Source organism: Punctularia strigosozonata, assembly GCF_000264995.1.
Source record: "Punctularia strigosozonata HHB-11173 SS5 unplaced genomic scaffold PUNSTscaffold_8, whole genome shotgun sequence".
Classification (NCBI taxonomy): domain Eukaryota; kingdom Fungi; phylum Basidiomycota; class Agaricomycetes; order Corticiales; family Punctulariaceae; genus Punctularia; species Punctularia strigosozonata.
Window position 1 is genome coordinate 81,721 of NW_006767440.1, and position 11,498 is coordinate 93,218.

General features: G+C 57.2%; 3 protein-coding genes across 3 annotated transcripts; 1 reads left to right on the plus strand and 2 right to left on the minus strand.

Annotated features, from left to right (window-relative positions):
* Positions 1-1,601: 1,601 nt before the first annotated feature.
* PUNSTDRAFT_144185 (uncharacterized protein) lies at positions 1,602-6,118 on the plus strand (the record flags this gene model as incomplete). Its single annotated transcript, XM_007384610.1, has 21 exons — positions 1,602-1,668; positions 1,729-1,772; positions 1,823-1,932; positions 1,985-2,123; positions 2,175-2,342; positions 2,391-2,493; positions 2,544-2,633; positions 2,674-2,747; positions 2,800-2,895; positions 2,947-3,096; positions 3,148-3,207; positions 3,261-3,272; positions 3,327-3,440; positions 3,497-3,746; positions 3,803-4,588; positions 4,640-4,796; positions 4,850-5,009; positions 5,060-5,263; positions 5,312-5,437; positions 5,496-5,712; positions 5,768-6,118. 21 exons carry the CDS (start codon positions 1,602-1,604, stop codon positions 6,082-6,084), a joined length of 3,444 nt encoding a protein of 1,147 aa, XP_007384672.1. The 3' UTR covers positions 6,085-6,118.
* A 219-nt stretch (positions 6,119-6,337) lies between these two features.
* Positions 6,338-7,746, minus strand: PUNSTDRAFT_45133 (uncharacterized protein; the record flags this gene model as incomplete). The annotated part of the gene is made up of 2 exons (XM_007384611.1): positions 6,338-6,817; positions 6,874-7,746. 2 exons carry the CDS (start codon positions 7,744-7,746, stop codon positions 6,338-6,340), a joined length of 1,353 nt encoding a protein of 450 aa, XP_007384673.1.
* Positions 7,747-8,177: 431 nt separating this feature from the next.
* PUNSTDRAFT_69403 (WD40 repeat-like protein) lies at positions 8,178-10,385 on the minus strand (the record flags this gene model as incomplete). Its single annotated transcript, XM_007384612.1, has 2 exons — positions 8,178-10,037; positions 10,086-10,385. The coding sequence occupies 2 exons, from the start codon at positions 10,383-10,385 to the stop codon at positions 8,178-8,180; spliced, it is 2,160 nt and encodes a 719-aa protein (XP_007384674.1).
* Between the last annotated feature and the right edge of the window lie 1,113 nt (positions 10,386-11,498).

Sequence of the window (11,498 nt, forward strand, 5' to 3'; positions counted from 1 at the left end):
AGAAGAGAAGGACAATTTATTTTCGCATTTTTCATTTCTAAATATGGACTTATCATTTTCCTTTCTCACCTTTCCTTTTCCAAAGTCACGTGACCTTCAGTGGCAGCAGTACAGCATCATTGACACTGCCCTGCACTGCCCTGCACTGCCTTGCACAGCCCTGCACAGCCACCGGAGTTTTATTCCGCTTACTCATGAACAATGACTCGTTATTCCTTCTAACTCCTTGATTCATAATCCTGACCCACCTAAGTGGGTCGGTCTTACTCATCCTTGTGCCCTGCATGTGATTCTCTTGTACTATTCTTGGACCATGGACTTGTGTATATAAGACCCCTGTAGCTCGCCCTAAGTCCCCATCTCGACCTATTGTGTCTTGGGGACTTAGGTGAGTAACCGTCTCTGTACTAGATACTATGCTAACTTGTGTCTTGGGGACTTAGTGTGTGATCTTGAGTCCATTAGGTGCCTAGTGCATCGCTGTCGACCTCGTGTCCAGTGACCTTGAGTCGAGCTCAGCTCCTCCTTTTCTGCATGTACTCTTGCCTAAAGTAAGTGCTGACAATGTTGCTCTTCCATCCGACTCTACCCGATTACTTGGACATTTCGGCTGTCTGAGTAGTTGGTAACCCCAACGGGCGTTCCCCTGCACGTCGCTCGTCACAGGCTGCCCCCTCTGGGCGCAAACCGAAGGCGGGCCCAGAGGCTCGCCTGCAGTTTGCTCGGAAAGAACTCACAAAAGACCAGGGACTGGGGAGGGTGGGTCTTGACGCAGCTATGCCTACCGCTCTCGCGGTGAGGCTCCGGGAGGAGAAGGCGTGGGAAAAGATACATAGGTGCTGCGCTACGATAAGGTGCTCCCTCTCTCCAAGACGGCGCACCGAGCTTCGCTCGGTGCTCGCTTGATCCTGTAAACGTACAACTCCGCTGATTATTGGCACGGGGTTGCGCGGGTGTACGGTGCATCAAGCTTCCCAGATCTCAGCTCCAACTTGTAAGCCACGTCTATTTGGCGAAAACTACGAACAATCAAGTACTTATACAGTCACGAAGTATGGAGTCTGCATCCCCCCAAGCCGCGGTACGCAACAATAGATCCAACGCCACGTACATAGTGACAAGTATAGTATGATCACAAGAAATTGCATGACACACATACGCGTTCAAAATCGGTGTCATCTTCGTATCAATGCTTTCCCGGACGGGGTCATTCAGCTTCCTGAACTCTTGCGCGAGTAGTCATACGGACTATTGGGGTTCGCTAAACTCAGGGCCTCCAGGACGAACCTGCGCCGCGTGCTCGCGTACCCGCCTTTCCATAGTGTATCAGCTTGCATGCGAACTAACTCATCCGAGCGATTCCCTATAGTCAAATTCGAATGACGGTGAGAAGTTAAGGCAGCTGCAAGGAGTATCAACTCCGCATCCTGGGCGTCTGTGTGCGGAGGCACGTTCGGCATCGGCGTTATCAAGTTTCGCACGGCTTATTCCCATCCAGTGATCGCAGGAGGCGCCAGATCCGAGCTGTCGAGCATGTGTGCTCGCAGGTCTCGCACCGGGCGTCAGAGCTTGGCTATCCATGCACCTCTTCCACGTCCTCCATGAGCTTGATGCAAACGCTCATACAGCTTAGCGGAGTTCCCGGCCTCGAGACCGGAGTGGACCTGCGTAGGTGGACCGCATGCTGGTTCTTTCCATAAGCTGAAGAAACGACGCGGGCGTCTGTAGTTGGCAAAACCTATGAGTCGATAAAGAACATCTCCGTGTATAGAGTCAGCATCACCCCGGATTGCGTATGCGCACACAATTGACAACCTGCTAGGACCAATGCTACGACGTGTCGGATAAATGCGCTCATTTGCTGTTAGCCGCCCGAGATTTGCAGGGCATGGGGGGTGCGGAGGCGCAGGCGGCGATAGACGAGGTAGAAGCGTACGTGGCCTCGCTTCTTCCGATGCATTTCCAATGCTCATTTCCAGTGCAGGGTCATCGAGAAAGTGCATCGGAAAGTCTGCGGATGGGCAAGCTTGAGCCATTTCCAGTGCCTGATCAAACAGGGCGACATCAAAAGCGGCATAGAGAGTAGCTACCAGGAGATCGACAGTACCATCAGGGTATTCAATGTGCGTCAAACGCGTCTCCGTTTGTTAGTGTCACGCTCAACCCCCCAGCAGTTCCGAATGAATGTCCACCTCAGCAATGCGCAGCAGAACCTAAGACAATACCAGGATGTGTACCAGGATCAGCTGCGGACACAACTGGATAGACTGGAAGAACAACTCACGGAGGGCAGGCAGCTACCGGCTGCGGAAGCTAGACCTTTGATGCAAAGCATGCAGGAGGTTCGTGCGTTTCACTATCCACCCGGGAACGTGCTGACGAGGCTTCAGGCACTACAACACACACGAGCGCGCCAACTAGACGACACGCACCTCCAAAGAGGGTTGTATGCGCTTCACAAGGCGACGTCTCTTCTACCTCCTATGACCGAACGTGCGCCTTCTCCCGTCGACGCGCGAAGTTCGGCTGAACAGGTTTTGTAGTGACCGGCCAGATCGAAAGGACTAGCGAACAGCCGGTTGCCCAAGGAGGGTTCAACGATGTCTATACTGGCAAGTACCTATTCCGGTCTCGTGCCCAGATGATGGCTAATGCCGACTCGTATCTTCGTAGGAACGTGGCTAGGCGAGGAGAAAGTGGCCCTGAAGGTTTCGAGAGCCATCAACAACTCCGAGAACGCTCAACGAGTAAGCACACGTTTTCCGGCCTGATATCGCCTTCCTCATATGCGAGTGCAAGAAATTTAGACGGGAAGTAGACATTTGGCGCTCTCTGAACCACCCGAACATCGTCCGCTTGTACGGGATCGTTGAACTCAGTGGAAAGCTCTACACGGTTCGCTATACGCATCACGAATGGAGGGGACGATCGTTGATATCGCCGTAGGTTAGCCCATGGATGGAAAACGGCAACTCTATCGAGTACCTCAAGCGAAACCCGGACGCGGACCGCATGCGAATACTTCGTGAAGTCGCATCTGGAGTGGATTATTTGCATACGTACAGTTCGAATGTTATCCATGGTGACCTGCGGGGTGTTAGTTCTCGTACCGATGAAGCGCTTCTGAAACTGACTATGCGTCATCAGGTTAATGTCCTGATATCAGCCTCGGGCAGAGCTCGAATATCTGACTTCGGTTTGTCGAAGGTGAGGATACTTCATATCATTGGCGATGGGAATTCATCATGAGCCATATATAGGTACTCGATGATGTTGGTGAACTGTTTCATCTCATTTCGATCCGATTGCTGACACCTAAAATGCAGGAGGCAGCGCGGAATGCGACGTCTAGTTCTACCAGCATGAGCAGCACGCGATGGTCCGCCCCCGAAAGACTGGACCCCGAGAGCGGGCAGCACCTAAGTTCATGCGCGTCCGACGTGAGTGTTACGTCGAGTTTACCGTAGCGAACATCACTCATCAAGTCGTCCTATAGGTTTGGAGTTATGCTATGCTATGCTTGGAGCTCTTGACCGACAATGTGCCGTACCCAAACAGGAAGGCGGATGTCCACGTCGCGTTGGATATTATCAAGGGCATCTTACCCGCTCGTCCTGGCGAACCGGCTGTCTCACGTGGATTGAACGACAACATGTGGCGGATCATGACTGCTTGCTGGAATATGGTTCCTGCGGAGCGACCGATGATGTCCCAAGTTCGGAATGCGTTACGCGAACTGCAAGAAGGTGCGTGTTGATGGACTCTCCGTCACCGGTCCAGGATTGAATCAAGTCTTCTTTAGGACCGATCGCCTCGCTATCCATTGGCTCTGCTCCTTCCACGTCAACGTCGCGTCCCAGTCTTGAGAGCCGGATAGGGCGACCTCTCCCGCCGCTACCCACAAGCGCGGGTGCAGTTGACTTCCCCCAGCGCGTACCGGCAATGTACACCTTACGCCGTTCCTCCGAACCTGGCATAGCTCATCATCCTGGCACGTCGCTCACTGCGCCCCCTCTTACAACTTCATCGTCCGGCCGGCCATCGCAAGTGGCACCCGTACCCGTAGCAGGCCTCGGAAATCAACGACACAGGCGGCGTTCACCCACCGATACATCTTTAGCATCCACGTCGACTGATGGAAATGCCGCATGGATCAAGGGACAATACCCCGCTCGCTCCAGGCCTTCAACTTCTGAAAGTGTCGACCACCGCCCTCCCCTCAGCCCCTCGGCGTTTAGAGCGCTGTCTCTGACACCCCAAGCAGCAGCAGCCTCGTCTCCGATACCGATCCCAAACAAGTCGCGCACAAGGTCCTCCTTCGATATGGCCTCTATCCACGCCGGCTTAATCTCGACTTCTCTGTCTTCTGGAGGGCTGTCCACCTCGCCGGGCTCCGCCTACATGTCTCCCGTCCCAGCGGATTCTTCGCGTTCGACGTTCACCGTCGACTCCAGTGACTCGTCCTACTCTGCAAATCTCGAATCTGCGATCACGGACCCTGAGTCTCGCACGCGCTTCGCGCTAAATGGAGACGTCGATGCAGGGACGCTTCGCGGCCTGATAGGGATGCTCCTGACAGATTACTCTGGTGCGTGTTGCAGTTCCTCTCAGATGAATTACGATCTTGACCAAGCCACAGATGGGCGTTACAAGAGGTTCAAGCGAGTGTTCGTGATCAGTTATCGGGCATTCATCACCGCCGATGACATGCTGGGATACTTGCTCAAAGAATACAACCTTGCCGACGAGGGTGGTACTTCATCTCAATCGCGATATCCGGTTGACCGTCAAATCGCGTACGTCCAGTGGTGATATATTCTGCCTTCCTGTCTTCTGATGAAACGATCAGAGTACTCAAAATGATGGGGGAATGGCTGGATCAGTGCTACATCGAGAGGAATTCCGACTTCTTGAATCGGGTCAAGGATTTCGCAGCAAATGTGCGCGGCCAGGGTAACCGGGTCTTGGACGATCTGAAATCCCAGCTCACGGCAGTGGTCGATCGCAGGGTCAGTCGAAATAATCTTCCACCTTCCCATTGCGCTAAATGCCGTTTCAGCTGATGCTCTTGGAAAGACCCAACTCATTAACACCGAAAGGCTCCAAGAAGGTCGTAGCAGAAGAACCCAGAGATCTAGCCATTGCTTTGACGATATTGGAAGGCGCTCTGTATGCTCGCATCCTCCCAGGTGAATGCGTAGCATATTTGCAACGACGTTACGACCGCGATCAGCTTGAGCTAGACCACCGAGATAAGAACTGGGTACGATTTCGATTGGCACGAAGAGACCAGTGCTGACGGACAACGCAGAACAACGTCGACGAGCATCGACGAACCTGCAAGAAGATTGCTTACTGGGTCAAACGTTCCGTTCTTCACCGTGATGAGCCCGATCGGCGTTCGCTGTCGCTCAAGTACTTCATCAACACAGCGCTTGTGAGTTACACTCGTAATTTATGCCCCTTATGCTTAACTCACCGCCTGTTCGCGGCAGGAGTGCAGAAAACTGCACAACTACTCGTCCATGTCGGCAATCGTCAACGCTCTCCAGTCGTCGCAGTTGAAGGGCCTCAAAGTGACATGGCGAGAGCTGCACAAGCGTGACAGCGCGAATTTGCAAGAGATGGTAAAGCTGCTCAACGAGGCGAACGGTCATGGGGCTTACTACGCTGCGATAAATTCGGCGCGGGGAAGATGCGTGCCATGTTTAGGTGCCGTCAACCGTCTGCGCCCCGTGTTTATGCACTGAGTGCGATACCCCATCAGATGTCCACTTGAAGGCCTGTAAGGCTTTTCAGCAGAAACCGACCAAGGAGTGGGAAGGACGACAGCTGATCAACTTCGCGCGCTGTTATGAGCTTGCGGACCAGGTGGAAGAGGCGCTCAAGTACAAACCTCCCGATCTGGAGGCTTATCGCGACAAGGGCTGGCTCGCGTACCTCGAGAGCGCCCTCCGGGGCGTGCGCGACGACCCCAAATCAGTGCGGGATCTTGAAGAAAGGAGCCGGATGCTGACGGAAAAGGAAGATAAACTATTCAAATCGAGGCACTTCGAGCTGGCCGCGGCCGGTTTTCGGGTCTGATTCTGGGACTATCGCTCATCTTGGATACTCTAATGTTCCTTCTAGATGATACCACTGCATAACTTATCCCCTCATCGTATAGATACCATGCCACATTTACCGGAATGTATTGGAAGCCTCTTTCTCCCTCTCGATCTGCGTGACGAATAATATCATCACATTGCGTCGGATGCTCAACAGCCGCGCTGGGGGTATATGTATACATATATATAAGTATGTCGTCTGTCCGACCGGTGTGTGGGTATCTATCCACCTAGGAACGTCGTTTGCTGGTGGAAAACTTGCGCATGCGGCCGAAGAGGGTCGTCGGAGCGGCGGCTTCTGCGGCGGCCTTGGCCGTAGCGGAGATGGTGGTAGAGAGCACGGTCGAGGCGGGCGGCTTTGGCGGGAGGAGGTGGCCGTGGTAGATGGCTGGTGAGTGAAGCCCCAGCGGGGACGGGGCGAGCTTCGGCAGACGGGATGCGGAAGAGAGCGAGGGCGACGGGCGCGCATCCGCAGAATAGGAGGAGGATGAGAGCGCGGACGTGGGCGAGAGGGGGAGGTCGATGACGGAGTCGCCCGAGGCGGAGAAGGGGTCGGAGGACGGGAACGCGAACTTGCTGGTGGGAGAGGGTGGCTTGGAGCTGCTTGGGGAGTAGGGCGGGGGTGCCTCGCTCCCTCGTCGGGTCGTCTTTTTCAACACCGCGCGGGACTTCGACGACTGACGACCGGAGGAGGAATTGTGAATCTGCGACTGCAAAGGACAGGAGTTAGACCAAGACCCTTCTGAAACTAGGGAAGAAGTCTCACCATCTTCGGTTTGCCGGGCACTGCGAGCTGCTTGTCCTGGAGACGGGAGCTAACCGGGGAGGGCGCCGGAGGCCCCTGGGCCCAGTTGTCCGGGATGGCGGGTGTCTTGGCGAACGGGGAGATAGCGTACTTGCGCGCGGCCGCGGCGGTCCGGCTGAAGCGCTTCGAGGTGCGCTTGCTCGACCGGCTGGGGGACCGGGAGGCGTCTTCGGCGAAGGCGGAGATGTCTGCGCTGAGGACGACGGAGGCTCGTTGCCCCGGGGACGACTTGGAGGAAGAGGAGGGACCTGCAGTCGGGCCGCTGCCGAGCGTGAAGAGGATCTTGAGCTCGGAACCCTTAGACATTCTGACGGTCGTCTCGGTGGGGGTGGGTTCACCGAGCTTATCCTGGACTTTGGGTTGGTTCTCCCCGCTAGTAGAGGCTGTCCTCACTCCACGGAGCTTCAGTTCCGAGATGTGCCGCTCGTAGAGCCGCTGTCGTTGGCGATAGACATCGAGTTCGGCACCCTGTTGAGCTACTTCGTGGCGGGCGGCTTGCAGTTCGCGTCGTAGGGCACTGTTAGTCGCCGCGAGCTGGGAGACGACGGATTCGAGTTGGTGGATGAGGGTGAAGTGGGGATCGTCCGATGCCTCGCCGTCTACAGTCGATTCACCCTCTAGACTGATGAGCGAGTCCGAGGAAGAGGAAGAGGAAGAGGAAGAGGGGGCGGTGGATTGGGTAACGTCGAGGTTTTCGTGAGATGCCCATTCTATGTCGTCGTGGTCCTCGACAGCGTCGTAGGTGCTGCAGGAGGCTCTGAGGCCGAGGCTGAGGTGAGACGACCGGAGTGCGCTGAGACACGCGAGTACGGGGTCGCGACCGGAGATGGACATGATTATCACCAGCCCATGCGGTATGAAAAGAGCGTAGAGTAAATGAGTGTGTATGACACGATGATAGGAGCGGTGTACAAGGTCAAGAGAGGTCAGGGACTGGCAAGTGCCGGGATGAGAACTCTAATTCGCTCAATATATCGGTGGTTTCCATCCTGTCTATTATACAGAACATATATTCCCCCATATCAGGGTGAAGATGGTGAAACGGATGTATAAAATCGAGTGAAACAACGAGGAGAGCAAAAAAGCAAGCAGACAGTGCAAAGGCGTGTCGCAATAATCCCTATAGAACAGGACAATAAGTGAGGTGAAATTGAAAAGCCCAGCGCGAGGCGTGCATATATGCGCGCGCCCGTCGCCCAAGGACCATAGGCCGTTCGACATAAAAACCGTCGTTCACGCGCGCGCCCTGACCGGGGACCCCTTTCTCAATTAGCAAAGCTCCATATGCGCACGTCCCCGTCGTCGCTGCCGGACACGATCTTGTCCTCGCCGACGGCGAGGCACGTCACCGCGCCGGCGTGGCCGATGAGCGTCGCCGTGCACCTGCCCGACTCGCGTTCCCAGACCTTGATCGTCCGGTCGTGGCTTCCGGACACGAGCCGCATCGGGTCCGCGGCGACGGCCCAGACGCCCTCGATGTGCCCGAAGAGGGTGTTGAGCGCCTTGCCGGACTCGATGTCCCAGAGCTTGATCGTGTTGTCGAGGCTGCCCGAGATCAGCACCGGCTTGGAGCCCGACGACGACGACGGCGGCGGTGGCGGTGGCTTGGTCTCGCCGTCGTCTTGAGCGTTCGGCGTTGAGGAAGATGAGGATGTGGATGAGGATGATGCGTCGGAAGGGCCGTTGGGGTTGGCAGCGGGGTCGGGCTGGCATCCGAGCAGGAGCCGCATCGACTGCACCTGCCCGACGTGCCCCATGAACTGCCGCACGCACGCCCTCTTCGTCAGATCCCACAGCCGGATCGACCCATCGTCCGACGCCGAGAACAGCATCTTCCCCGGATCGATGTTAGGCGACTGCGCCCTCGCTCCGCCCGCGCCGTTCCCGAACACCTCGAGCCCGCTCGACCCCGCCGCCGCCGACGACGACGACGACGGCCTCGTATCCCACAGCTGCACGGCGTTCACCCAGTCCTTGTGCCCGCGCAGCGTGAAGCACTCCCCCGACCGGAAGTTCCACACCTTGACCGTCGCGTCCACGCCGCCGCTCGCGAGCAGCTCGCGGTCAAAGTTGAGGCACACCACGCCCTCCGTGTGCCCCTCGAGCGTCTTCAGACAGCGGCCCGTGCGCCAGTCCCAGACTTTGAGCGTCCGGTCCATGCTGCCCGTCACGAGCTTGGCCTCGTCGAACTGCAGCGCGCGGACGGCGCGGGTGTGCCCGCGCAGGCAGCGGATCTCGGCGCCGGTCTCGAGGTTCCAGACGCGGGCGGTGCGGTCGTACGAGCCGGTGATGAGGATCGGGAAGGCCGGGTGCGGGAGGGTCTCGGAGAATTGGAGGCACATGACGCCGTCGGTGTGGCCGGTGAGGGTGCGGATGGTGCAGCGCCCGCGACGCCAGTTGCGCTCGATCCGCAGGCGCTCGCAGTAGACGTCTTTCCAGGGGCGGGTGAGCGAGCGCTGGATGGAGGGGTGTTGTTGGGATGAGGAGGAGGATGAGGAGAGGAGGGGGTTCGGGGTGGGGGAGGCGGAGCGGCGGGAGGAGGGGCCGGAGGAGGAAGAGCGGTCGGTGTCCATGGGCGCGGGGGTAGAGGGGCCGGTACCGGCGGGTGTCTCGGAACGCTGGCGCTTCAAAGATGGCGGGACGGGGGCGAGTTCGTCTCGTTTTCGCTTCTGAGAAGAGGTCGATGCCGTTGAAGGCGCGGGTAACAACCCGGGAGACGGCGATGGTGAAGCAGGTGCCGTTAGGTGTCGCCGTCGTTCGAGGATGGGTAGTCCCCAGCCGCACTTGTGACACTTCTGGCCGATGTGCTGTTCGCAGATGCCGCGCCAGAGCGCATCGTCGTCGGCGAGCGACTTCCATAGGCGCGTGACCTGCGCCGCCCGACACAGCGAGTAGGCATCGAGGTAAGAGAGCACCTGGAGGGAGACCTCGCGGGGGAACACGCGGAAGGGGTCGAGCCGGATCAGGTCCTGGAGCTGCTCGGTGAGGAGGGAAAGCTGCGAGAAGCAGCACATGGTGAGCAGTCCTTGGAGTATGAGTGCACGACGAGGATGCGGCGAAGCGGAGAAGGAGGCCCAGACGCCGTTGATCGCCTCACGATCTTCGAGCGGTAGTTTATCGAGCGCCTAATGTATGTTAGATCGCAACGTGAACGAGAATGCCGGACGACATACCTGCTGGAGCTTTAGGTTCGTGCCTTCGTGCGCCATCCGCTGGTGTCGAACGCATAGCTTGCGCGGAGGCGGTTGCTCGGAAACGACCTCCGCCTGCTTCCCCTGCTTCCCCTTCCCTTCGCCCCCCTGCTGCTCGTGCGCGTGTGCTTCATCCGTGTGATCCGGGGCGTCGATGCTGGGCAGATCAAAGGTGGTCACGGGCGGACTGTCTCCGCGCGGCGACTGGGTCTGGTCGACATCGCTGGCGGAGGCGAGCTTGGGCGGCGGCAGCGTATCGCAGACGTAAGACGAGGATGCCATGAGCCCGTTCTGGACGGGGGGCGAGGGCAGGTTATAAAGCTGGGACCGAAGCGCTGCTCGAGAGGCGAAAGCTTGCGCCGCACTGTCGCGACATCACGCAATAACCAGGCGCTCGCGGCAAGTCCCGAAGCGCCTGTACCGCGCCACCCCCTTTCTCCCGGCGATGGCCGGCGTCCACCCCCTTCGTGTGCGCAACCACGGCAAAGCCAATCTGGCGATTTCTTTGGATTTGGAACTCCTCCGGTAAATTCAGCAAACTGGACGATCTTCAGCACGATACGTCGGTCTTCCTGGGAGCAGACCGTGCGAGATGCGCACGCACCGTAGCCTTTCCTCCTCCAAAGCAGCTGTTTCCTCATCTCGCCACAGGATGACGCGTTCGGTTTTTTTCGCATCCGATTTTGTCATGGGCGCTTTTCGCTGGGAAGCTGGCGTGCTCGGCGCAGCATTCGATAGAAACAAGTGGTGCCACCGTCGCAACAACTTGGCTGAGGTCTTTGCGCCATGACGTGCGTCACCGTACATTAGTCGTCCTCGACCTGGGGCGCGGCCTGCAACAGGACCCCCGTTAATACGGTTTAATGTTAGAATATTCCGACGACATTTTCGGCCCTGAAAAGGGCCGTACGTCGGAATAATTGCCGACAAAAGCACGTCTGAGGGCAGGCTCCTAAACCACCCGCACGTATCGTGTTCATCTCCAGCAATCCCAGAGCGCCGGGCAAGGCTGGATCATAGATGGGAAGATATTACCATAATTGTGATAGTATTATGTAAGAGTCCAAAAGCGTTAAGCGACATACCCTATTTGGAAACGTAAGGGCTGGATTGAACACGATACGGCGGCTGGCACAACTGGCAATTTCAAATTGCCTCGCCGGTCGGCACACCTCCGTAAGAATGATCCTAGGGCTCGCTTAGCAGTATCGCAAAGCTGTCCCAGGCAGCTGAATAAACCATCAGCTTCCTCCGGATCAGGCAACGAAACTCGGGCATTCCCGACACTCTCTGCAGGCTGCTGGTCCTCGGCCGAAGTCAGCACAATGCGGAACGAAGGATTGCGGTGCGTTGACGAATTGTTGATGTTGACGCTGTAACGGGTACATATATGAG